Source organism: Salminus brasiliensis, chromosome 8 (assembly GCF_030463535.1).
Source record: "Salminus brasiliensis chromosome 8, fSalBra1.hap2, whole genome shotgun sequence".
Taxonomy (NCBI): Eukaryota; Metazoa; Chordata; class Actinopteri; order Characiformes; family Bryconidae; genus Salminus; species Salminus brasiliensis.
The window spans coordinates 41,827,051-41,854,612 of NC_132885.1; the positions used below are offsets into that span (position 1 = coordinate 41,827,051).

At 43.2% G+C, this 27,562-nt stretch overlaps 2 protein-coding genes across 8 annotated transcripts; one reads left to right on the forward strand and one right to left on the reverse strand.

The window, feature by feature from the left end:
• Positions 1-986: 986 nt before the first annotated feature.
• On the reverse strand, positions 987-15,183 carry spryd7b (SPRY domain containing 7b). 2 transcript variants are annotated; one of them, XM_072686647.1, is made up of 6 exons: positions 15,006-15,183; positions 3,946-4,295; positions 3,296-3,412; positions 2,701-2,867; positions 2,471-2,573; positions 987-1,646 (listed from the first exon to the last, which is right to left on the reverse strand). In XM_072686647.1, exons 2-6 carry the CDS (start codon positions 4,049-4,051, stop codon positions 1,549-1,551), a joined length of 591 nt encoding a protein of 196 aa, XP_072542748.1. In that variant the 5' UTR covers positions 4,052-4,295; positions 15,006-15,183; the 3' UTR covers positions 987-1,548. The 2 variants fall into 2 exon arrangements, with proteins under 2 accessions (XP_072542748.1, XP_072542747.1); XM_072686646.1 differs by lacking the exon at positions 15,006-15,183 and adding an exon at positions 5,319-6,144.
• trim13 (tripartite motif containing 13) lies at positions 3,414-16,045 on the forward strand. Of its 6 annotated transcripts, XR_011980062.1 has the most exons (4): positions 6,175-6,288; positions 15,019-15,111; positions 15,521-15,580; positions 15,772-16,045. XR_011980062.1 is itself a non-coding variant. In XM_072686642.1 (2 exons), the coding sequence occupies exon 2, from the start codon at positions 6,711-6,713 to the stop codon at positions 8,040-8,042; it is 1,332 nt and encodes a 443-aa protein (XP_072542743.1). In that variant the 5' UTR covers positions 3,414-3,483; positions 6,683-6,710; the 3' UTR covers positions 8,043-11,754. The 6 variants fall into 6 exon arrangements, 3 of the variants coding, with proteins under 3 accessions (XP_072542743.1, XP_072542745.1, XP_072542744.1); XR_011980063.1 differs by lacking the exon at positions 6,175-6,288 and adding an exon at positions 3,414-3,483 and having other exon boundaries at positions 15,019-15,580; XR_011980061.1 differs by having other exon boundaries at positions 15,019-15,580.
• The last annotated feature ends 11,517 nt before the right edge of the window (positions 16,046-27,562 follow it).

A 27,562-nucleotide genomic window follows, 5' to 3' on the forward strand; every position in this document is an offset into this window, starting at 1 on the left:
AAAAAAAGATATATTGAATTACTGCATTATTAGCATTAGCTACTAGCACAGTTAGTTAGTTAGATACACGCTAGAGAAACACAAGCCAGAGGTTATGTCCTTTTCATTTTTATTATTATTAAAAATCAATCAATTTTTAAGGCTATATATGCATTAGAATGATATAAATTGGCTTATGTAGTTAGTTAGCTGCAGCAAATTCGGACGATTGCTGCATGCTAGTTAGGTACTTAAAGGGGGATTTCACTAAGATGTCAACATTTCAAAATAATTTAGTGGTTAAAATATTAAACAAGGTTCTTTAGAAAAGGTTGGTGTGAAATGCTTCGTTTTGCAGAAGCTCGCCAATTCTGATTTCTTTACAGTGGCGGTGAATGGAACCAGGCGTCATTATGACTACAATATAGATATAGCAATTTTGTTTACTATACAAACATAATAATTTTTTACACATGGCTTCAGAGTTTTATATGGAATGTGTTTATGATGGTAAAATAGTGGTAAATCTAACAAAAAAATATCTAACAAGTTTCATTCTGGGACTATTTTGACGTAGTCTTAATTTATTCATCCACAATAAATGGATTTTAGGCCAAAATCAAAACTTCTGAAGAAATACCTGTAAAATATTGGTTTAACCATCTCAGATATTTAATTATTAAACAGTGGAATTTACATAACTATAGTGTAGTTTAGTATTATAGATTACTACAGGAATTTTATACACAGGTGAAAATATAGGTTATTATTTATTGTACAGCACTAATATTATTGTAGATCTGTACAGAACTAATATTATGTAGGTTTTTATATGCTCATATTTTTATGCTATGCTAATAATGCTCGTAAGTTGGACCTAATCTTGGACAAAGCGAATAAATAAATACATTAACAAATAAATCAGTTTAAAACTATAAAACTACAGATGCAAGAATGTTTTGGTGTCCACATGGGAATTATTTGGTGTACACAAAATGTTTAGGCACATACATATAAATCATTTTTATTCAGATTTGTGATCAGATTTGGTTCAAAATTTATTGACATACATAAATAGTGCAAACAGAACAAGTCATTTTAACATTCATGATGTGAAGCAGCTGTTCACTTACTGTAGTGTTTGGGAATGTATCATTTTGCAGACTAAAAATAAAACAATAACTAAAGAAAATAAAAGATTCATCATCTTAATTCAAAGATTTAGTGATAAGATTATGATGTACGCTACATTAAATAAAAATTAAATAACATATGTTCGCATGGCATTCTCATAAAAGACATCTGATAGTGTTTTGCTAACAATCTTCCCTCTCACGCACTCTCACGCACTCTCACACACTCTCACACACTCTCACACACTCTCACACACTCTCACACACTCTCACACACTCAGAACTGGCTTGTCTCCCATGGACAATGGCGGCAGCAGCAACAACAGAGAAGGCAGATGTGAAATGGCAAGAAGTCAGAAGTGTGTTTACATCCATTCCAACACCGCCGCTCGACTCGGGCCTTGTGGACGGCTTATGCGTGAGTGTGTCTGCAGCTTCAAAAGATCTGCTGTTCAAACAGGATCTTCTCAAAGCCTTGAGGAGGAGGGTGGTAGAAGTCGCTAAACTGGCAGTCTAAGATAGCGCTGTCATCCACTGTAACACACAAACATCACACATAACCTTCAGAGTCATCAGCAGAACATCCTAAAAGCAGTACGGAGGACAATGCTGCTTCCCAGCTCCAATACGACAGCTACCAGATGCCTGTGCTGACCAACATCGCTGTGATGTGTGGAAGAGAAAGTGGCATGGACCCACCCCTGAGAGAGCAAGGTCAGTTGTGCTCTCTCTGACTCAGGCTGCTGATGGCAAGCAGCATGACCCGGGATCTGAACCAGCCTTAGTCCGCTGGACCACTCTCTAGGATCCCCTACCCACTCTTCCTAAGAAGAGATTTCCTCTTAAAACACACTTTTATTCACAAAGGATTTCTTATTTAAGTTTATTCTCAGTTTACAAGGTCTATCATTATAAGATTAGAAGAAAATTCTCAGGTTAGGTGGGATATTGGTGAACAAGGCCCATTGTTATCTGTTATCAGTGGTGGCCAGTGACAGTGATACGAATGTATGGACATACAGAAGAACCAAACTGTGGATCAGAGCATCTCCAAAACGTCAGGGTGTTCCCGATATGCAGTGGTCAGTACCAGCATATGGGCAAAATGGTCATGGGTGTCAAGGAGGCTCCACCTTACAACTTACAAAACTTGCTGCTGCTAACGTCTTGGAGCCATGACCATGACCTGATGAGTCAGAGCTGTTTTAGCTTCACAAGAGGGACTCACACAATATTAGGTGGGTGATTTTAATGTTATGGCAGCATATTTTGGACTATTCACTGCTGGAGTTCACAGGAGGACAGGAGTGTGAGTGCAGGTAAATAAAAAAAACAAACAAATGAAATAAATGACTGACCATAAACTACGGGGAACACAGTGCCTCGGATGCCCGTTGCTGGACACTGCATGTTCTTCCCATTCAGATACAGGTTCAGTTCCACGTGGTCATAGGTTAAACCCTGAAGGACACAAACACATGCATGGAAATGATTAGGGTCAAATTACCTAAACTGTCCCAAAAGTAAGCCCATGTTGAGTCATATCAACTTAATTAATCAACTGATTCTATAAAGCACTGAAACTCACCACCACATCTCCCTCCTGAGGCAGGCTGTTGGCCGGTAGGCGGTTCTTCTCCTCACTGTTGTGATAGACCGAGCCGTCGTGTCGGAGAACCAAACTGTGACTGTCTCGGCCCAAAGGAACCTGGTTCAGATTCACCTTCTGTGTGGCCACTCCTACTCCCCACACACCTACACAAGAAGCAGAAAATAACACCTGAGGAAGGCGTCTACAAACTTTTGAACATACACTGATCAGCCAACAGGTGGGTCACACGGCTAATCTGTTTCCAGTGGCTCCTGCCCGTCATGGGAGGTGGATCTACCTACAGATTGGGCAGCGAGTGAACAGTCGGGGCAGTTCTTGAAGGTGATGAAGATGACAGACACGTGTAAGAACCAAAGTGTGATGTTCTAGACAATGACTGGGTCGGAACATCTCCAAAACATCAGGCATCAGGTCATCAGGGTGTGCCCTCCCAGTACTGCGACAGGGTCATGGGTCTTGATGCTGCTAATGTTTTGGACATCTTCAGAGGTCTTGTGGACTCCATGCCCTGGCGGGTCAGAGACTTTAATGTTATGGCTGCATATTTTTGGACTTTTCACTGCCTGCTTACCCGTTGACTGGATCTTGAACTCAAAGTAGCTCTTGTTCTGGTGGAGAGGGGCGTTGGCGAGGCAGGCTCCAGTCCCACATATCCGCCTCCCACTTTTCACTATGACCACATCCGTCCCTGGAAAAAGCAAAAGCAAAAGCCGACCTGAACTTCTCCTCCACACGGCCAGAGCTGACTGATTTTCCTCGGTATGTATCACACAGGACATAAACCAGGGGCTAAGGGTGGGAGTTACTGGGTTACATAACCCTAACGTGTAAATGCATGTTTGTTTACATGATGCTAATCTTTAGCACAGTCGATTCACATACCAGAGCCAAAACGTCGAGGCCAAAGCTCAAAATAGGTTAAAAACTAACGACGAACGCAGATTAAATATTACTACGCACATTAATCCTCTACAAAATATTTAGAAAGGTGTTTAAACCATCGCTAGCGAAGCTGAAGTTGACCGCTTTTCCGAACTGTCCGTTCCACCTTAAATAGCGCGGCAACTGCGGTTCTAGAGCTACAAGCGGTTGAGGCCGACAGTGCAGAATTTAAGGTGGACCGGACAGTTCGTTAGCAAGCATTAGCAATACGAGCTAACGGATTTATCGTGCTAGCTAGCGACGTCCCTGTGTAACTCGCCAACAACCCCGTGTTCTTACCCATGTGGTGCGTGTCCAGCTGGACTGTGGGCATTTCTTTGAGGGGTATCTGGCCCGATGCCCCATCGCCGCAGCAGCCCAGGCAGCACGTAAACACTGCAGCCATTACCGGAGCGCCGGAGTCGAGTGGGGCTTCAGCCAGCTGTAGGGAACCCACCCGTTTTCAGACAAACCCCGCCTCCGGTGCTTGGATTGGCTGGTGGGATCCCTCTCCTGCGATGGGATTGGCTGGTGGGATCTCTCTCCTGCGATGGGATTGGCTAGTAGCATCACAGCCTGGTCACGTATTATTACTCCCGTTAGTCCGAACGCACGGCTGCCAGGCGCTAGAGGGCGCCCGCGAGTGGTTTCTGAAATGAATGAGGGTGAATGGAGCCGAACGGTTAGAAATCTTAAAGGGTTCATGTCCTACATTGTGGCCCGCTTTTGATGGCTGTCTTAGTTTGTGTACATCTCTTAAAAGTTGCCTTTAAGATGAAAATACAGGTCAATAATCCTATATAATAATTTTACGGTGAATAAGCAGGGCTAACGTATGTAGGCGGAATATGCAGATTTATGTAAATGAGCTGTTGTGACATCACAAAAACAGCTGTTTTTGCAGCTCAGCTCCCCTTTATGATTTTTTATGATCAATATTACATGCATTATAATGCACAATTATGTATACACTGATCAGCCATAACATTAAAACCACCTGGTGCCCCATTGTGCCGTCAACACAGCCCTGACCCACCAAGGCATCGACTCCACGAGACCTCGAAAGGCGTCCTGTGGTATCTGTAGCGCTTGGTGTCAGCAGATCCGTTTAAGTCCTGCCAGTTGTGAGCTGGGGCCCATGACCCGGTCTGCATACCGGGAGGAACACCCCACAAGACCCTGATGCCTGATGTTCTGGAGATGTTCTGGAGATGTTCTGGAGATGTTCTGAGCCAGTCTAGAACATCACAGTCTGGTTCAGATTCGTACGCCTGCCCATTTGCCCTCCTTTAGCACCTTCATCACCTTCAAGAGCTGCCTGATGTGCAGATCCACCCCTTAACAGGCGCCAATCACTTCTCCTGTCAGTGGTTTTAATGTTATGGCTCTGGTATGGATTCAGTGTCTAGCTGTTTCAGTGTGTTTCAGGGGGTCCTGCCTATCTCCAGCTCAGGGGTCATCAAGTCCAGCCGTGGAGGGCCAGCGCAGTCCAGCGCTCACACACCTACTAAACCTGATAATGAACTGGTGAGATGAATCGGTGAGCTGGACGGTGGCCCTCCAGGGCAGGTCAGCCCCATGCTCTGTGATTGGCTGGCTCTCCACAGTAACAGGCTCTCAGGCAGCATCCTAGAATTCCTCAGTATCCAAATACAGCTTCTTTTTTTTCCTACCTCATTTAAGGCGCCTGAAAACGGGCGGGAAACGAAAAAAACGCTGTAGGGAAGATTAAAGAAAAAAAAAGGAAAAAAAAAAAAGTGAATCCGTGGATCAAACGTTACCGCCACAGCCGCGCGCGCTATCCCTTCCACGCGCTGACCAATCAGCGAAGGCGCGCGCTCACTGATGGCATGGAAACAGGGGAAGAAAAAAAATCGAGGTCAAAATAAACTGTCGCACGTGACACGGTGACGCGTATTGGGTTATCGATGCCATCATCAGCTGGCAGGAGCACAGACGGGGGAGGGGGGAGAGGGGGGGGTCGTGTTTTTAAGGGGGGGGGTTAAAGGTCTGTAGAATTAAAAAAAAAAAAACCACGATTAATCAATAACAGCTGTATTGATGACCTTAATACAGCTGTGGAAGCATTAGGCATCGATTAGCGTCGACGCGATGCAGCGCAGTGAAGGCGCGCGCGCGGGGGAGGGGGAGGGGGAGGGGGAGGGGGGACAGTTCCTCACGCCGCGATGTTTTGCATAGCAACAGACCAGCCGGCTGCGCGAGGGAGCGTCTCTGTTTGTGTCGCGCGCTTTGAAAAGCGACGAATAATAAAACTTTACGTTAAGAAGAGATCAAAGTCCGCGCGGGTCACGCGGACGATAGCACCGCGGGCACGTGCGCCATGCGTGGAACGCTCGGGGACGCGCGTGCGTGGAGGTGTAGCGGTTAAAAGTAGCATCTCTGCCCGGCTGGAGAGAGTGAAGTCTGCACAGCAACAAGCGCGCGCGCACACACACACACACACACACACACACTCACCAGCTGCTAGCTTGTGAGTGTGTGTGAGGGAGGAGAAGGGGGGGGGGGGGGGGGGGGTTGGGGGGTTGTTTGGTCCAGCTGCTGATGCTCGCTTCTCTCAGCCCTGCGGATCCCATCATAAACCGTCAACGGTACCGAGCCCGGACAGCGCGCCGAACCGTGCAGGTAAAGGGGGGCGCGTGGAGGGAGGCGGTGCTTTTTGTTTGTTTGGGTTTGTTCCCCCCCCATTTTGTGTTGTTTTCAGGTCGTCGCGCGAGCTCTTTACGCTTTTTCCCGCGTAAACTGAAACGCGGGCTGCTCTCGAGCGCGTTGCCGTTACTGCGTGCCACTGAAATCGTCCTCTAAAGTCGCGCGCGGGTTCACACATGCATACTGGAGCGCAGCTCGAGCCCGCTTGCCGTTGTAAGTCTGGCGCGTGAACTAACGGGGGCTTGTTTATGTATTAGTTTTTGCCAGCACGAGGGAAGGCGCGAGTTAGGCTATCGATCTCTCCCTCTCGCGCGCGCGCGTGTCCGTATGGCACGTTTTCACGCTCTTTCCCCGTGCTCTCCTCTTGCAGCCCGCGCGCCACCATCCCAGCAGCAGGCATGGAGCTGCTGGAGGAGGACCTCACGTGCCCGATTTGCTGCTGCCTGTTCGAAGACCCGCGCGTGCTGCCGTGCTCTCACAGCTTCTGCCGCCGGTGCCTTGAGGGCGCGCGGGACGGCGGAGGCGGCGACAACAACCGGAGAAGGCAACGGTCACCGTTCAGGTGCCCCACGTGCCGCAAGGAGACCGCGCGCGACGGCGTGTCGAGCCTGCAGGTGAACTACGCTCTGCGGAGCGTGGTGGAGAAGTACGGAGAGATCCGCGCGCTTCCCGGAATGACTTCGACTACATCGCCGGTTCCGTCCGCTCCGTATCCGCCGACCACCCCGACGACTGAGACTACGACGCCGACGACGTCGCTCTCGTGCCGCGCGCACCGCGACCAGCCTCTCAACATCTTCTGCGCCACCGACCTGCGCCTCATCTGCGGCTTCTGCGCCACGGCGCGCGAGCACCGCGGACACCGGCTGTGCGCGCTGGACGAGGCGCACGAGCACGAGCGCGCAGCCTTCGAGGAGCTCCTGCGCGGCGCCGAGAGCTGGCCCGGCACGGAGGCGGCGCTCGCGCGGCTGGACGCTCTGGAGGCGGCTCGGAGGCGCGCGCTGCAAGCGGTGTCGCGCGACGCGGAGCGCGCCGCCGACTACCTGGAGCGGGCGGCGCGCGCCCTCGAGCACAAGCGCGCGGAAATCGCGGCGGACTTCGAGGCGCTGAAGCTCGCGGTGATGCAGAGCTACGACCCGGAGATCGGGCGCCTGCGCGCGGCTCTGGAGGAACGGCGGCGCGCGCTGCGCGTGGCCGAGTCGCTGCGCGCGCTCGACGAGCCGCTCGCCTTCCTGCGGCGCATGCAGGACTTCCGCGAGGCGCTGCGCGCCATCGACGACAACGCGCCGCTGCTGTCGGCGCGCGCGGGCGCGGGCTCGGACGCGGACTGGGACCCGGATGGCGCTCAGACGCCTTTGCCCGCCTTCGACGTCACCGAGTGGGACCGCGTGCGCCTCGGAGATCTGGACTCGCTGCGCGGGCCGCACGAGGGCGGTGCGCTCCTGCTCCGGAACCCCGCCCCTAACCCCTCCTCCTCCTCCTCCTCCTCTGCACGCGCACTGTGGAGACTCGCGCTGCTGCTGTTACTGCTACTGATGACAATGATGCTGCTGCTGTGCGCGTGCGCTCCAGCGCTCAGGCTCCTGCCGGCGGCCGACAGCTTATTCGGTGACGTCAGCGCATGCGGAGAAGTGGTGCGCTGGGTGACGGCGCGCGCCACGGAGGCGACGGAGCGCGGCGTGAGTCTAATGACGGAGCTGCTGGACACGGCGGCGGACTTTCTCAGCTGAACATCTGCACCCCCCCCACCCCCACTACAGCCCCCCCCCCACCCCCACTACAGCCCCCCCCCTCCGACCTGCTGAGCTCTATTTGACTCAGTATAGCAGTGTGCAGGAGTGTGCAGGAGTGTGTATGGGTGTGTGTATGGGTGTGTGTATGTGGGTGTGTATGAGTGTGTGTGTGTGTGTATGGGTGTGTATGGGTGTGTATGAGTGTGTATGGGTGTGTATGGGTGTGTATGAGTGTGCAGCACACTGTAAAAGTAGGTTATAACTGTGTTATAACAGTAACAGTAAATGTAATTACCATGACAACACCTGTATTTACAGGTATCTATTAATAGAATTAGGAAAAGACACACACACACACACACACACACACACACACACACACACACACACACGGTACAGTGTAGAAGTTCTAGTGGGGATCTGGTGAGCTAGTCTGAAGAACAGAGCTCGGTTCCTCCAGGGTTCTCCTGGACGCCCCCCAGTCCAGCCAGCACAGCGTGGAGGATGTGTTCAATCAACTCCATCATCATCATCATCATCATCATCATCATCATCATCATCTCACCTGATTTACCATCATTAACACTAGACTCCATGAGGAGAACTCTGGAGATGTTCTAATGATGAACACAGTGATGGAGAACCTCCTCCTCCACCTCCTGTAGGAGTGATATTATTAGTGATTATTCTGATATCAGGGTTCAGTATTAGTGATTATTCTGATATCAGGGTTCAGTATTAGTGATTATTCTGATATCAGGGGTCATTATTAGTGATTATTCTGATATCAGGGGTCATTATTAGTGATTATTCTGATATCAGGGTTCAGTATTAGTGATTATTCTGATATCAGGGTTCAGTATTAGTGATTATTCTGATATCAGGGGTCATTATTAGTGATTATTCTGATATCAGGGTTCAGTATTAGTGATTATTCTGATATCAGGGTTCAGTATTAGTGATTATTCTGATATCAGGGTTCAGTATTAGTGATTATTCTGATATCAGGGGTCAGTATTAGTGATTATTCTGATATCAGGGGTCAGTATTAGTGATTATTCTGATATCAGGGGTCATTATTAGTGATTATTCTGATATCAGGGTTCAGTATTAGTGATTATTCTGATATCAGGGTTCAGTATTAGTGATTATTCTGATATCAGGGGTCATTATTAGTGATTATTCTGATATCAGGGGTCAGTATTAGTGATTATTCTGATATCAGGGTTCAGTATTAGTGATTATTCTGATATCAGGGTTCAGTATTAGTGATTATTCTGATATCAGGGGTCAGTATTAGTGATTATTCTGATATCAGGGGTCAGTATTAGTGATTATTCTGATATCAGGGGTCAGTATTAGTGATTATTCTGATATCAGGGGTCAGTATTAGTGATTATTCTGATATCAGGGGTCAGTATTAGTGATTATTCTGATATTCAGAGTGTTTTAATAACAGTAATAGGGGAGGAAGCCGCTCCTCTGCCGCCAGTGACACAGACTCTGCTGAAAGCTCCTTTACAGTGTGCAGTACAGTGGCTTCAGCCCTGAGTGTGTGAGAGTGGAGGGGAATGACTCACATGCACTGTCAGCTCTGTGTGTGTGTGTGTGTGTGTGTGTGTGTGTGTGTGTGTGTGTGTGTGTGTGTGTGTGTGTGTGTTTTACTGCTGGTGTTTATTAGTGCTGATCAGTTCAGGTTTCATTCAGTTGGCTTAAACTTCCACAGTCAAACACGCCCCGCTTTCCATTCTCTTATAGAACCAATAGACCCACACACACACACACACACACACACACACACACACACACACACACACACTCTCTCTCCTCGTTGCCCTCTGAAGGTGAAGTCTTATGTAATCCTTGATGGCGGAGAAAGCGCGGGAATGCGAGAGTACGTGTGTGTGTGTGTGTGTGTGTGTGTGTGTGTGTGTGTGAGTGTGTGTGAAAGAGAGACAGAGCGAGACCCTATCACACACACACACACACACACGTGTCAGGCTCAGTCTGTCGCTTTATGTCCGTGCTGCTCCTCACAGTTATATAAGCTTCACCATCCGCCCCTATAGGATCTGCTCTGCCCCACACACACACACACACACACACACACACACACACACACACACACACACACACACACACGCTGCCCTTTCTCAAACCCTTCACCATTGTCAAGATTTACACTAAAGGAGAAAGAAATCACACACCTTCATCCAGCTTCTCCCATTTTCACACTAAATAATTACAGACAGATGTTTACACCAGATGCTGGATATTTACACTAAATCCGGGACTTTTATTTAATATTCCGCACAGATTCAGACACTCTGCCTTTACCCTCATATTTACACCAAGTCAGCCACGCCGACGCTATCCGTCTAAAATCGCTCGCACGTTTACACCAAACTTCGACTATTTCATGTCATATTTCACACAAATTTACCTGAATAATATTAATCTAATTACAGACTCAGATTTGCGTCACACTCAGAGACTTTTATTCTATTCCTCTGGTCGCGCGCACATTGCTAACACATTTAGCACCGTGTGTGTTATTATCCCACTGTCACACACAGCGACCGCAAAGCAGTCTTTAAAACATTAGCACTGTTATATTTAGCTAACTAAAATAACCAAGGATTTTTAATATAATATTCCTCACATATTTACACCCAATTTACATATTTGTAATGCTATTTATTCGATATTTTACACAAATTAGAGACTTTTATGCGAGTTCTCTGATGATAGCCGCATATTTACACCAGGTCAATACATGTTTATGAATTATTATAATAATAATAATTATTATTATTAATTATAGACTTTTATCCGATTCTTAAATATTATTTTAAAACATTTGGCAACCATCCCACTCATTTGCGCGGGAATACGTGAGCGCGTGAACTTTTATCTAAATGAGAAACAGCGAGGAGGACTGTCCGGGGTTTCCTGGGTTCAGTGTGTGTGTGTGTGTGTGTGTGAGTGTGTGTGTGTGTGTGTGTGTGTGTGTGTGTGTGTGTGTGTGAGTGTGTGTGTGTGTGTGTGTGTGTTAGATCTCCACCCCCCCCCCCTCCCGTATAACGGGAATCCGGTCAGGAATTCTCGGGTTCGCTCCGATAAAAACCGGCCCGTGACGTCACGGCGACTGACCGCGGTTCGCCGCTGACGTCGCCGGCGCGCGCGCGCCCGTGCTGGTGTGTATATTTAGACGCTGTTGCCGGGCAAAATTCCGGGTGAAAAGTGAAATTAGTTGTGGCCCCCTCCCGTCCTCCGTCCTCCCGTCCTCCCTCCCTCCTTCCCCGCAACCCAGTTTATATAAATACGGCTTACATAAGCGCGCATACATCCACACCACCCGCGGTAATGAGCTCGCGCGCCTATAGGAATTATAGATGATATATATATATATATATTTATTTATTTATTTATTTAGCAGTTTATTATGCCTGTTTTTAATGAATGTCACCTTTCTGTCTCGACCTCTGCTGCTAGTTAACGCCTTAATGTGATGATGTTGATGATGATGATGATGATGATGATGATGATGATGCAGCGCGTGAAGGAGCTGACTGTGCACTGTGGGGGTCTTCCTCTCTGTGGCCTGCATTTATCACAGACCACCTTTCTGTACGACTCTTCACACTCCTGCTGGGTTTTACAGCAAACTGGGGAAACATTAAATAAAGTGGAGCGTTAAAGTGAATAATACGATTGGGCTGTTTGTTTGTTTATTGATTGATTTATTTATTTATTAATTTATTAAAAAATGATAATAATATGTCATTTAATTTTTACGTCAAAAACTTCCCCGCTCGCCATATAATTTACAGTTTTTTAAAAATGCCATTATTTTTGCACGTTATTATTATTATTATTATTATTTTTGTGCAATATGCTGAATTATTCTTTAGGTCGTGTAAAGGTGTGTGTTTCTGTGTTCAGACGATGTGAGCTAGCGTAGCTAATTTTACCAGGGGTGCACACACACACACACACACACACACACACACTTTTGCATGCGACTATCCATCTGTTTTTATTATAAAAATAATAATAATAATTATATATAAAACAGAATAAGTGCATGTAGAAGTACTAACTCACTCCTGCACTAATAATAATAATAATAATAATAATAATAATATTATTATTATCTGCCAGCAGCGCCGTTATTACTGCAGTGTGGGCGGATGTAGACTGTGTTTTCTACAGGATGTAAAGATTAAACCACGAGTGAATTTAAATGCACGTTAATTAATTAGTTAATTAATTTAAATGCATTTTAATATTTCTGAAAAACTTTTATTTTATTTTAATATAAAATAAAAGTTTTTCAGAAATATTAAAATCGCTCATATCTTCCTCATTTGCTTCTTCAGGGTGTTCCTGCTTTTTACAGCTCGGCTGTGAGATGGGATCATGTGCTGAACCTTTACTTTATCGAGTTTTTTGTACAGAAATATGTTGAGTATTAAAGTTAATTCTATTTAAAATAAAAGCCTCTGCCCGAGCGCGTGCTGCGGTGTGAATAATTAAAGATGAGAGTCTCATAATGTCGGAAAACCCTCAAAAAACTGATGATAAAACCTGCTTTAATAAACGAGCTGTATCATTTAAAATGTCGGTGGTTATATAAGAGCAGGATCAGCCATTTTAGACACATTGATTGCATAAAATGGCAGATTTTAATGTTTACGATTTAATAAGATGAGATTTGGTGTGACGCTCGCATTCATATCTCTATATTTCTGCTATATTTATATACACGCAGTATTCCCTTCACAGAACACCCTTTTTATTTTATTAAATTATTTATTTATTTAAAAAAAAGCTATATATAATGGGTGTACGCAAAAGTTTGTACACCCTTGTTCAATTTAAGCCATTTGTTGATGTTCGGGGGGAAAAAAACTACTAGATAAAATTATTAAAACACCTACATATATAATAATAATAATAATAATAATAATAATAAAATATCTGTACATCGTCACAATTTTAAAGTGCTGTATTTAACGGAAACGTAGATAACGTCTTTATTAATATAACGTGTGCCATTACTTTTGCACATGCCATATTTGTTAAAGTAATGTGTTAAAATAATACCGTAATTATGCTTTTTACCTACACACGTCTCTATTTATCAGTAAATAGCACGACTATAATTATACTCATATTTTATATTGATGTAATATGAAATATTTAGCTACGTGTTTATTTAGCTAATATATTCTCCACTCCAAAAGCACTATTGTTCAGATTTAAAATGTAATATAGAAGCACTGCCGTTCTGAAATTCTTATTTAACACTATATGATATTAAAATACGGATTATTGTATTTATTTGAGCGTGTGAGAGAGATGTGGAGCTAATGGTCAGACCGTGGTTGAGACAGACGGACGGACACAGCGTCCATTTAAACCCTTATCTAAGACTATGGAAGTCGAACCGCCAATATTAAACAGTCCTAAAAATGTAATATTTGATTTAATGTAATTTAATAAATCACCACAGCCTGAGGTTTTACTACTGGAGGCCTTTTCCCACCTCAGACAGCCCTCAACTCCCCTCAGTTTGAACGCTTAGCCTGAAGCTAACGGCGGCGGGAAACTTTACCTCAGCACGGCTAGAAAACGCTCGACTTTCTGCATTAATTAATAATCCTTCAACATTCAGGGCTTTTTAATAAAAACCAGTTAGTGTGATGTGTGTGAACTGGTCCTTCGAGAAGCTTAGTAAATACACAGCATGTCCACGATACGCTAGCTAGCCTCCTTCAACTGTCCAAAAGTATCCGGACACCTCCTCCAATGAAGACACTCCGCTCCAGCAATGCCTCCATCACTGTCCTGAGATCATTTAACCTGCACAGCTCATAAATATCATAATATAACTGACAAGTGTAGGGAATCAGTGCTCCAGCGGCGGTGTAGGCTCCACCTTGGTTCACTAGGTTATTTATTGATCACAGGGTTGTGGGTTCAATAGCCAGGTCCACCAAGCTGCCCGTGATGGGTTCTTGACCAAGGCCTTCCCTAATCTTCCCTGCTCCAGGGGTGCAGTGGCACGGCTGACCCTGAACGGTGACCCCGGCTTTCTAAGCGGTCATATACGATAGAGATTGGTTCACTGTACAAGTGTGTGTGTGTTATTATAAATTAATCATACCAGCTGACTCACACTTATAATTTGCTGTGATCCATTACCTAAAAAAAAAAATAATAATAATAAAAAAATACAATAATAAAAACATGAAAATCTAGCTGTAGGCCACAAACGTGAGAAACGCTGATCAGTTAATGACAAAAATAAACAAACAAAAGCAAGCAAATGAGAAGCGAGATTTGATGGCTGCAACCTGCTGTCACTAAACACCAGAGACATGAAATGACAACAGAACGGATTAAGTCCTTAATAAAAAGCCTCATGCTGCTTTGACTAATGCAGTTTCTGAATTCAGAAGCAATGACAAAAGCAATGACCAGGCGTAGAGGAAAACAAAACACAATGATTTTTAATCGTTTTTTTAACAATGAGTTTGAGCTTTTAATGGGAAAATGCATGACTTGATACAGAAGACACCACAGATAAGATTAACGGACATCTCACAACATTCACACAATGCCTCTTCACAACCAAGTAGAGCTAGGAGACATTCTAGATTTTCTTAAATATAATCACGATTATTTTATTGCACAAAATACAGTCTTAATATGATGGTAGCTTTTCTCTTTGTTTTGGAGTGGTTAACTCTGACACCGGGTCAGTCAGAAAGTATTTGATTAGGCTCATAATCTCAGACATTACACAAATATCACCAAAGCAGAAAAGCAATGTTACAGCATACAGGTACAGATTAAATCATATCACCCAGCTCTACAATTTAAGGACTGAGAGACAACAAAAACAAACAAAACAGTAAAAATGCAGCTCTTGCTTTCTCTCCCCACCTTTACCTTTAATCTGCAGGCTCGTGCAGAAGAAGCCCGGTGCTGCTCCTGCTCGCCAGAGCTGGATGTGTGATTCAGGCTGTGTGTCGGTGACGAAGGCACTCCAGCGCGGGTGAGTCAGCTGCGGCCGACACCAGCCAGGGGCCGTCAACGCAGTTACAGGGACAAAGGAGCTTGTGCAGACTGGTGACTTCTTGCTTCAGCAGCACGAGCATACTGGAGGCATCTGCCATGGTGTAACTCCAATATTTACATGCTGCTAAAGCAAGACAACACTAACACACACAAACACACGTGCATACACACACACACACACACACACACACACACAGTGTAGTTCCAAGGCACTGATGCTGCAGCACAGCACGGCCTGCATCTCTGTATCACCACAAACCATTCTGTGCTGCTACACCACCACCTGAAAAGGGTCACTCACACACACTCCCTCTCACACACACACACACACACACACACACACACACTCCCATCTTGCTTGCTCTCTCCCCCTCTGCTCTTTGCAGGGCTCGGGAGATCCCTCAACTCCATCTGAAACACAAGAGAGAGAAGCTGTGAGTATGCAGGTCAGTCACCAACATACAAACATATTTCTTTTTTTCTTGTCCTTTGAATATTTGATGTATTAATTCATACTGCAAGCTTGCACGTGTCCTAGAGCATAAAAAAAACAGTATATAAAGCATACATTCACAAATCCATCATGTGTGTTATGTAATACATTACATAATAACAGCGCAAGATGTCTTTTCAACAGCATGCAGAACAGAACGATGCAGTAGTGGCCCTATAGATGAGAGAGGCCCTACAGACCCGCCGCTCTGTCCCTCATCATCATCATCAGCAGCAGATCGAGGACGCCCTGACGACCTGCTATAAGGATCCGGCGCTATTCCTACAGACTGATCGCCACGCCACAGCTGATTGTTTTACTGCTCTACAAATTATCACTGACCTAACACGGTGTCTAAAAAGCAGTGTTAAACTCTGATCAGTGCATTCAAACAAATAAATCAATCAATTTAAAAAAACATTATCCTTTACTGACCAAAAGTCAATAAGGCACAAATGACTTCTTGTTTCAGATCTTGAGTGCATTAGATACAGTACTGTGCAAAATTTGGTATAAAACATTAGAAATGAATAAATATATAAGTACAATGTGCTGTTGGTCAGTAAAGTTTCTGAGATTGAGGGTAGAAGAGCACAGGTCTGGGTGCTGATCTTCTCCGTGAACTCCAGACACTGTGTGGATGTGTTCAGTTCCACCAGCAGCTCACCTCACTTTAATTTAGACATGGCTTGACAAATCAGGTACTGGGATGGGAACAGGGAAAACCGGCCTTCACCACAAATAAAGGGCTTCATATATATCCCTAGCTGCCTTTTTTGGGGGCAGTATTTGTGCTGTATATACATTAAATATCAGATAGGCTTGTATACATAAAAGGCTTGGTCAACAGCCCTGCATTGTAAAACTGCATATTTACTATGAGAACACTGAGACCCAGATCAACAAAGGTAAGATGCCCCAGTGTGCCCACATCCCGTACCGGAGCACTGGCTGAAGAATGCGGCCGACCTAGCGGCTCTAATGCAGGGTTATAATTTGCTAATTAAAAGGAATTAAATCGACTTTTCAGAATTTCTGTATAATCACATCACTGAGCCCTAAAAGAGCCGTTCACAGTGGGTTTGTTGTGAAACAGCTAAAAGATTTCCTTACAGCGGTGGTGACTGGAACCGGACATGACTGTGACAAATATAATCAGGCAGTGTATTCATTACCATTGGGTGTAAACTTTGAGGGGGAGCTTTTAGAGGCTCAAACGTCTGGTTCCAGTCACCCAACACTTAACAATTCTGACTGGGCAAGTTTCTCTAGATCGGGGCATTTTACACCGAACCCACGCTGGACGACTTTCACACCTTAACCATTTAATTACAAATAAATGTTTTTAAAGTTGGCATAATTCCCCTTTATCGTGTTTCTCAAATGCTGACAGATCAGTGCCTAATTTACAACACACTCATCATTTTACAGCACATTAATTTTTAAAAAAATGTATATAAGAAAAACCACACACACACACACACACACACACACACACACACACACACACACACACACACACACACACACTTCCCACTAAAACCAAAGCTACTCTACTGGCTTTAAACCCTCACTCCGATAGCTGGTGCAACTGACAATGACGGTCACAGTCTTTGTACGATGTCTAAACACTACTCTGCCTTGGGCTGAAAGTTTGAGCATGTGTTGTAATGAATGTCCTCTCCATGCTTCAGTGAAATACCATTAGAAATGGAATATTAAAAACAGTCATTATTGACTTATTTAAAACAAACAAATAGCAGGTAAATAATATCAGACAGAATTAGGGAACAATTTGACCGCACTAAACCGAATACTTATGAGCTCCAGATGATCAGAATCAATTCAGTTCAAATATTAAAAGAAGTACATGAAAAATCGGATATCGACATCAGCCCATAATTCCCTGTATCAAAAAAAAAAAAATCAATAAAAATGATTGAATGCTATTCATGCTATTGTTAAAGGCGGCAGACGGTTAGGGAAATCACATTTCTGTATGATTATGGCGGTGGTGATTCATGATCGTGCGGTTTCACTCATCAGGACCACAACACTAAGCTCTGCAGATTTATGCATGACATAATTCAGGGTAAGAGAGCAAACGGAAACCTAGGGCTTGACCGATACCTCACTGCCAATAATTAGCAGCTCGTAGGCCAGTAATTGTCAGGAACCTCTGCCGTGGAGAGATGACACTAGAAAGCCTGAAAGCTGGTATCCTGATCAGATTTTGGCCACATGCATTTACACATGGTAGTCAAATGTTTGTTGCACAGCCATTTTTATTTATTTATTTTTTGACTGGTGTTTCACTAGTGGAATGAGTCCTGTAGAGGGAGAGGGGTGTTTACACTGCAATAACGTGGCTCAAATGAGTCTCAAAGCTCCTCCTGAAGTGGTTTTAGTGATGGGATTTGTATCTGGTGTAAATAAGTCACGGCCTGATCCAGATATAACCCTCACACTCAAGACGGAGTGACCAGGTGTGAATTTGTCTGTAATTCTCTATAAGGCTAAAATCTAAAATACATAAATTCACTCAAAGTCCATTCCATTCAGAATCCATTCTTTTGGAAATGGCAGAATTATCTAATGATTTATGATATCGAAATCACAGATTTTTTGCTTAAATAAATTGGGTTTACTTGTGCCCAATATTTAAAGCTGACATGTAATGTATTGCACAGGAGTACTGAACTAATATCTGCTTATTACATTTTACTGCATTTTAAACTATGAATGTTTTATAAACTACTAATACAATGTTGTATTTCTTTATAATGCTGATCCAGGTGAGTTAGGTCCAATTCCTGCATTTTATGAATTTACACTTCACCATCCACAGATAAAAATAGTGGAAAATGTATCGACATCAGAGCACTAGTCCTTCAATATCAGTCACTCATGATCAGTTCAGACTTCTTAAATTTAATGTCATCAAATCAGAAACACTCATTTATAAAACTAGAAAAATGAATTAACTAAAATTATAAATCAGACATTACCAGCGGTTACTCTTATATTTACATTATTCTTTAAATCACAAAACTAACAATTAAGAGTGCATCTAGTTTCTAGAAGTTTGCAAGTGTGTGTGTGTGTGTGTGTGTGTGTGTGTGTGTGTGTGTGTGTGTGAGATAATAGATGGGGTTGTTAAAAGAATAGGTAGATACCAGCAAGACAAGCTCGGACACACTCGCTGTGTCGCATCACCAGCGCCCGCCTCGTCAACCCAAAAACTCTCAAAGGCCCTCATTAGCTCCAGCACGTCCATCTCCTCCATAATAAAAACCCCAGTCCAGTACAGACACTACTGGAAGGGCAAACAGAAGAGATGAGATTAGAGCAGTTTAATCAGAACATTGAGATCAGACTGCTCAATCAGGGAAGGTTTACCCATCAATGGGACGGTAAATTATTTCTTAATGCAACCAGTGCACTTTACTACAATCTGTAACTACTCCAGTGGGTCCGAGCATAAACTCAACCCTCGTCCAAAGCTGCTCACTCACAGAGTGCAGATACACACTTACTCACTAGATAGTGCGATATATAACCTATAATTAATTCTGTAAAATGCTATAAAGCAAAGCTGACAACTGTCAAAATGTGGGCTCTCCAATTAAGAGCTGGTCACTCAATAATAATAATAATAATAATAATAATAATAATAATGCCTCTTTATACTCAGCAATAAAGTGAGAGACCTTCGGTCATATCGTCAGGTTCACTGCGTACATTTCATTAGTGAGTATTACGGGTTAAAAGGTAATGTATATATGCAGATAATCATCATGTTATTACAACTCAATAACACCATCATTCAGTCACTGTTAATCCTGTTAATTTCCCACACAGACAGGTTCTCATTAAGCACCTCTTAAAGATGATCAGTAGCTCTAAAGAAGCTGGTTCAAATTCTCTCCATTTATAAACATATTTTAGACTTATTTAATTTTGTTTTAATTAAATCTTAAATTACAGGATCACAAAAATGACCTAAACAATTCTGTAAAAGCCACCAGACTCAGATGTGCATTAGCACTAATAGTACTGAAGTACTTAATATTTCAGCCAACAGCAGTCCTACAGCAAACTACTGACAAAATAGAATTTATGACATTATCACAGTCTGCTTTAACACACACTTTAAGTAGCAAGTGAAGGAATAGGTCTATTCAGGACTGTCTGCCAGTCTAGTGTGTGTGTGTAAGAAAAAACGGAAATTAATTAAAAAATTATAATTTATAACTGAAGTAAAATAGAAATAATCAGAAGGAAAGAACAGTATTTTACACACACTTCTTAAGGAAAATGTTTGTGTGCATAAGTGTGTGCATAAGTGTGTGTGTGTGTGTGTGTGTGTGTGTGAGAGAGAGAGAACAAGTGAGTTCGTCTGCGCTGCCCTAAACAGTTAACCTATCACCACTCTGTTCAACTAAGTCTCATGACCTCTGGATCAAAGGTCAGCACCTGCCACACCCCCCTGTCAATGTCCTAACACACACGCACGCAAACACACACACACACACACACACACACACACACTTACTTCCCTCTACATATCATTTAGACTAAAACACATGAATTACATTCTGAAGCAGGACACAAGACACCGCGCACACCATTTAGTCAGTTTCAGAAATGCGACCCACCCCCAAAAAAAAAAACGCTTTTATTGATAGCAACCCAGACTCATCATAAAATGCTCCAACCACATAATGAACAGCAAAAGGTGTTTAATAAATAAATAAATAACTAAAAACCCTCAAATACCTATACACAACTATTACTGAGGTGACCGTGGAAGAGGAGGACAGCAGCCGAACCAGTGGTACCAGCACACCTGAGTACAGGCAGCAAGCACACGTACACACACCTGTGCCCTCAGTGTCATCTGAACACAGCAGGGCTCTAGGATTACAGTATAGGACAGGCAGACCCAAATTCATACTCAGGATCAAACCGGGTATTTCTCCGTCACACCACTTCCCTTTGAGATGCTGAGATGGCGAGGGCCACGGTGCCAGGACATGTGTATAAAGGTATTTCAGCACTAGGGTCACATTTAGTAGCAAAGTAGTGTTGAAACAGCATCATTTGCTGTTTAAAAATAAATCAATAAAACCAGACAATTTTTAAAAATACATTTTCAATTATAGTTAAATAATAAAGAATAGAAAACAAATCAATGAGAGGCATTCATATAGAAGCACTCAGAAAGCATGGGCTAAAACTTTATTGATCTCACACCATGAGCAATATAAAAACCCCAGTAATCAGGGTGTCTTCTGACAATCGAGCAGCACCAGAGGGTCTCCCATTACTCACAGAGGCTCACAGTGAGCCATAAAACGACACACACTGGATATTACGTAATCATACCCGTTCAGCCATCCCTGAACATTCAGGCCACTTTTTGGCCAAACTGTAGGTAATTTATATGAACTAGTCCATGGGGTCGACAACACCACGTGCAGCAACACGGCAAAACTGACGACAACTCAGCTTCAACCAAGAAACAACGAAAGCGAGACCGATTACAGCAGGAGATGAACAAACTCAAAAATGTTGAGACATTAATTTAAGCTATAGCACAACGTTTGTACAAAGCTGAAACCACCTTGACAACCTTCAGGTACACCCTTTTCCTCCAGTTTCTCAAGTGTCCCATCACAGGGTTCATTGAAGCAAGTGAACACCATTTCAGTCAAGATTAGCGAGGCCTCAAGTCTGTGCCTTTACTGTAAACAAGCTTTTCCATACCATTAAATTACCAACAGTCCAGAATGTTATATAATATGATGGTCTATACTACACCCTTAGCATTTAACTACACTGAGGCATATTTAATTGATACACCAATAAAACATTAAATAATCAATACAAATGTTGGGGCTCCCAGGGTGGTCTCATTTTCATTGACCCTGACAGATCTGCTGTTATCTTTTGGGTTACTGACCACTGACCCTGACAGAACGGTACTGGAGCGCCCCTCCAACAATTATGATGCAACGTCCTGGAATGCTTCTAGACATTTCAGACCCGTTCAGAAAGTCCCACCTCTGCTGATCGTCCCAGACAGACTCTGGAGTGATGCGAGGTTACAGCACTGCACACTCTGCTCAACTGATTATTATACCTATACACCAGATCCATCAGTAACAAAGAGCAGTGTTATTAAATAAGCACTGTGTGCATCCAGCACATTGATGAACTCATACACAAACATGCTACAGAATAAGAACTTCTGATAATGAAGTAAACTGCAGAATTAAACCAACTGAAGGAGGCTTTACCCATTTTCACTATGTAAAATCTATTTTTTAAAAAAGGAAAAAAAAAGACCAGATGAAGTTTAAGTTACTTTAGAAGCCAAACTTTGCAATGTGTGTGTAACACATACATATATAAATAAATATACATATATCTATAGACAATCTGGTATCAAAATGTCAGTACTGACCATCAATAAAACTAAATTTGCTCAACATAGCATGAAGATATTTCTCACACATTAATATTCATAATCTTATTTATTGCCTTTTATTCTTCACTTTTTACACCACAGGGAATCATCCATGGTAGTGTAAACCATAAACAAAAATAATATTCAGAAATAAACTTATTTACACCACAATGGTGTGTCTGGACCCTTAAGAAATGCACACAAATTACAATAAAAAGGCTAAACACACCACTTGTTTGTTCACAAGCTAGTTTTACTGATTATTAAGTACCACTAAAACTGAAAAGCAATATTTAAAATATATATATATATTTATTATATATATATATGATGCATCACTCAGCAACTCAAAACAGATCCCACCCCTGACGACTCAATCACGGCACGTTCTAACAATTATGATGCAACACTCCACGAAATGCTAGAACCTGCTGGAAAGCCCACCTCCACTCTGAAGAGCTCCTCCACAGCCCGTGGCCAGAGTGATGAGAGTGATGCGAGATTACAGCTGTGTATGCAGTCTGTAAATTACACCGACTTTACAGCTCGCTACAAGCAAACAAATCCTCAATAAACTGCCTATTAAAACTATGCTCGTGTCCTATTTGCGGCTCACTGGGGCATCCAGTACGCAGTGGACTTCATTTCCTGCTCTCTCTCTCTCTGTCTCACACACACACACAAAAAAAGATCTTTCAATTATAAACACCCAAAAATATATAAATAAAATAAATACATCACACCACCAACTTCCAAACAGTGTACCCTCATCTAACCACCATCAAGATCACCAATTTAGATGCAGCCTACCATTACAGGGCCAACAATCACACTCCACTTTTTCTCAACAGTGTTTTAGGATTAAATAAATAAAAAAAACTTTTAAAATCAATAATAATTTAATAGAGAGACACAGATTTTGATGTTTAAACAACCATATATTAGTGTGCAGCACTAATGCAGCCTTCAGGGGAAAAAAAAGAAAGTGTAATGCACACCACAATTACATTACATTAAGCCTCCATTACTGCTCATTTACTCATCTGGACACGGTACAGCCACAGTTAACGCCTCCAATGTTACCAATATAACCCAAATTTAGTGTCAAAGAGCACTTTCAATGGTCAGTACTGCAGTCGTGTAAAAGCAGAACGACTGTATTTGCACTTATTTGTCTTACTACAACACATTAAAACAGCTCGGGTATTTGAAAGTGTGTGTGTGTGCTGATTAAAGGGCAATGTGAAAAAGATAAGAGACCGTTGTGGTTCACTGGAGAGGGGGGGGGGGTTTCCCTACGGTCCCAGCAACCCACGAGAGGAAGCCCACACACTGGCAGCAAATAAAATGCTGAAATAAAATGAGTGAAAATGCTCCCACACACACACAGAGATCTGAGTGAGTGGCTGGGTGTCTTTTGGGTTGTGTTTGAATAGTAAAGCAGTGGGGTGTGTAAACCAATCCAAAAAAATGTGTATTAAAAAAAGCAGTAAAGTACATTACCAGGCCTGTGAAATTAGAAGTGTACTGTTCCCCTACAAACACAGCAAGATCAGTCCTGGTTAACTGTATAATAAAGAAGTGACTTAAGTGCAAGCATACAGAATTATTTAGCAGGGTGTCTGAAGTACTGAATAAAAATTAAAATAAAAATTGTTAATATTGAGATTTTAGTTTTTAAAGAAATTTGTGAACAGATTTAACACTTACAAATTAATACTGAGACATAGGCCCCATCCTAACACTACACACTGTTACATGTGCCTATACATATAAGTCTATGTGCCATATCATCGACACATTTTACAGTACAGTACAATGATGGGACACTCACTATTTAAATATATAGCCTTGCTTCAAGGGTGCATCTCTATATAATCAGTCTGTCAAAAAAAGTGGACAGAGTCCCTCTTTCCACAGGCTCCGGCTGTTTCTTGCTATAAGGAGTCATCTAGGGCCCTCCCAAAGTCTAAAGGGGCCCTGCAAGTATGCTTTATAAATATCTAAAACATAATAAAATGTATAATTATAATTATCCTAGTCAAACTTAATTTGAGAATCATCTATAGCTTCTGCAAAGGGTCATATAAAAACCATGAAGCTCCACTGTGGCTGCTTTTCACTTTTGGACAATGTTAATGTCAGCTGGCAGAATTTCAGGATGAATGGGCCAATAGAAATGCTCCAAATGACTTCGATTAAACGCATTTTATATGGACTTTTATTGAAAGTTTTATTTTTTTATTAAGTTAACATTTTGGGGTTGTGTGGAGGTTTGTGTGACCGCAACAGTACATATGTATTGACTGATGCTGATATTATTAGAAAGCTACCTGGTGCAAGTCCACCATGTACAACATTAGCTACCAGCATGGGGTGTAAGATTAGGATCATTTTGAGAGTTGAAATTAAGGTGAGTTAGTTTGATTTCATGGAGTTACTACAATGGTCATTTACTTGAATGACAGTTTAATCCAATTGCCAAAAATAAGTCAAATTAAGAATCAATGACAATGATGAAAAGCTTTATTAATTGTATCTTATTTTAATTTATATTGGGAGCTTAGTAAAGCTGAAAAATCCCCTCACTGACAGCACTCACTGTTTTTCCTGAGTATAATCGATTAGTATTATCACGGTCATTCTTGATGGCCGGGGGTCTCCACGTAGGCTGTCACTTATGTCCTCCTCCGGCTTCCTAAAAGTACAGCAAGTTCCTCTAGGCCTGAGATCCAACAACGTGGAGAGACCTTACAATCAGTTAACACAATTAGGAGGTCAAAGCCTCCTGCTAATGACTTAATGACCTCTCTGCATGTGATTCCAGCATGCTGGAGAGCTGAAAGCAAAGTTTGGTGGGCATGGAGGCCTTCGAAAGACACATGCCCACACACCCACTGATGAGACCTTAGGCTAAGGCTAGGGGGTGACGACAGAGGTACGGTACCCTGTACTGTATATTATTCAGTGCACAAGAGAGAGAGGAGGGAGGGGGGTGTCAAGGAACTTTCTTGCTCTTGTGTGTACAATAACGAAATAACTGGGCTATTACAAATATGTTAATAAAATGCATCATAAAAACAAACACTAAATACATGCAATGTTTAATAAAGTAACACGGGGCCTCGGGAGGATTTAATGGCATTGCAAATTGTAGAAAAAAAGAAAGAACAAATAGCTAGTAAAAGCAAAAGTGATAATATTAAATAAAGAGTGTTGCAAGCCTGCTGTTGCAATAGCGAAAGCAGACGACGCTCGTGCACATCGTGATGATGCGAGAGCGGTACAGAAACTGCAGATGCGCGCTCAAGCGATCGCTCGCTCGCTCGCGCTTTCACGACTAACACGTGAGGGATATCTAGCTAGCTAGCAAACGTACCAACATAAATAAGGTGGAAATGCACGTGGATCTGACTTTGCCTTTTGTTTAAGTTCAGATTTAATAAAAAACGATTTAGCTAATAAACTTTAATAAAATCGTAGCTAGCGAAAAAGTAAATCCGGCTAATATACAGAAGGTTACACTTACCCAGCTGATAGCAGCGCTCTATTGCCAATAGTGTAGCAAGCAAGCTAAATCCAATGAAACGGCTCGGGGAGTCTTATTCGATCATTAAAGGCGAAATAAAGCAGGAAAATCTGCAACCACGGGCTCTTACTCCGCTCCCGGGGCTCCCGGTGTGTGTCGGTGCTGATAGGCTGAGGGCTCTGCCGTCTCCTCAGCTTCTCCAATCGCGCTCAAACGGCACGTTTTTGAAAAATGCCCCAAAAAACAAGACAAACTCCGCGAAACGGACCGTGACATCCCCGCCTCCGCCTCACAACCCGGCTCCTCCGACACATCCCGCCGCCCTCTGGAGCTGTCCGCCAGCGTTTAGGATATTTTTTTCCCGCGTCGGAGTCGTTATTTTCAGACGCCCGAGCGCACGGTCGCCGCTGGCTGAGCGATGCTAGCAGGATTAGCCCCGCTAAGCTAACGGTACCGTCTCCTCAGCCTTCACTTCGCCAACCGTCGCCTCTTCAGTTTTAAGTTGCTCTCCGCTGACTCTCTCTCTCCTCCGCGGACCGACAGCGCTCCCAGGCCGGGCTCGTTTTTTTGTACGCTTTCTCCACACATTTTCCCCGCGGACGAAACGGCGAAAAGTGTCGGAACAGCCGCGTTATCCGAGCCCGTTCGCGATGAGAAACAGAGCCGACCTCCGCCGCCTCCGCTGCCGCTGCTAACTCGAAAATGGCGCCGAAAGCTCCACTCTTCATTCAAATTCGCTGAAGCCACACCCCCTCCTGTGATTGGTCAGTCAGGGAGCCGGCGCTCGCTCTTTGATTGGCCAAGAAGAATGCACCCTCAAGCCGGCTAGCAACCCGCGCACAACAACGGAGAGCAAACATGACGATGGCCAGCGTCTCAGTTTGACTGAAAACAAACAAACAAACAAATAAACAAACAAACAAACAAACAAAGGGACGGTAAAGGAGGCGGGCTGGCGATTAAGCACAAACCGTCTCAAACTGCTTATTTGATGATGGGATTCCTGCCCTTAAACAGCTATCAGCTGTGTGTGATGCTCACAACAATTAGACTTAGGGAATCTTAAGGAAAGCTTCCAATTTTCTGCATAATTAAATAATTAAGATGTGATCAAAGCAATTCAGGAAGGATCTGAAGTGAAATACTAGTATTTATATGTTTATTTATTTATTGTACAGTATTGGCAAATATACTCAGACATCCAAGGAGCTGAATGCCCTTAAAAGCCCTCTCACGAAAAGCTATTTCACCAAATTGTCATAAATATATGTTGTGTACACTGTTTTGTGATATTTGGAAGAAATGAATGTTATTTATTTGGAACGTTATTGGTGAACGTTAAAGCACGTGCAGGGTATTGTGTGGCAAAATAATTCCCAAAGAAAAGCATATTTGAAAACAATTCAGCACAATTTTTCTATTGCTAGCATTCCATATAAGACACATGTAAGATCACTGGTGGGTTTGGATATTTCATAAAATGGCTATATTTGTGTCATGGAGTCCCATGGTGACCTCTGGTTCCATTCACCGCCACTGTAAAGAAATCTAATTGGGTATGTTGCTCGGCAAGGACTCGTTTCACACAGAATTCACTCTGAATGGCTTTGTTTACATCTCATCCACTGCGTTATGCTGAATTTTGAAAAGCAGGTGACATTCCCCTTTAATCTTGGTCAGTGCGTATGAGTATAATGATAAAAACAAACATTGAAAAAATGAGGAAAAACTAAAACTAGAGCCGAGTGTCTCAGAGCATCTACAGTCACATTAAAAAAGTCATTTTTAATAAATACAAAATCCAGTCCAGCCCCTGTTTCAGTCACTCCTCAAAAACTGTGTTTTTTTTCAGTATCCCAGACAGCTGGAATTCTCCCATGTGAAAGGGGAATGATTTAGAAATCATCACGTTCAGGAAAGAAGGAGGAGGAGAA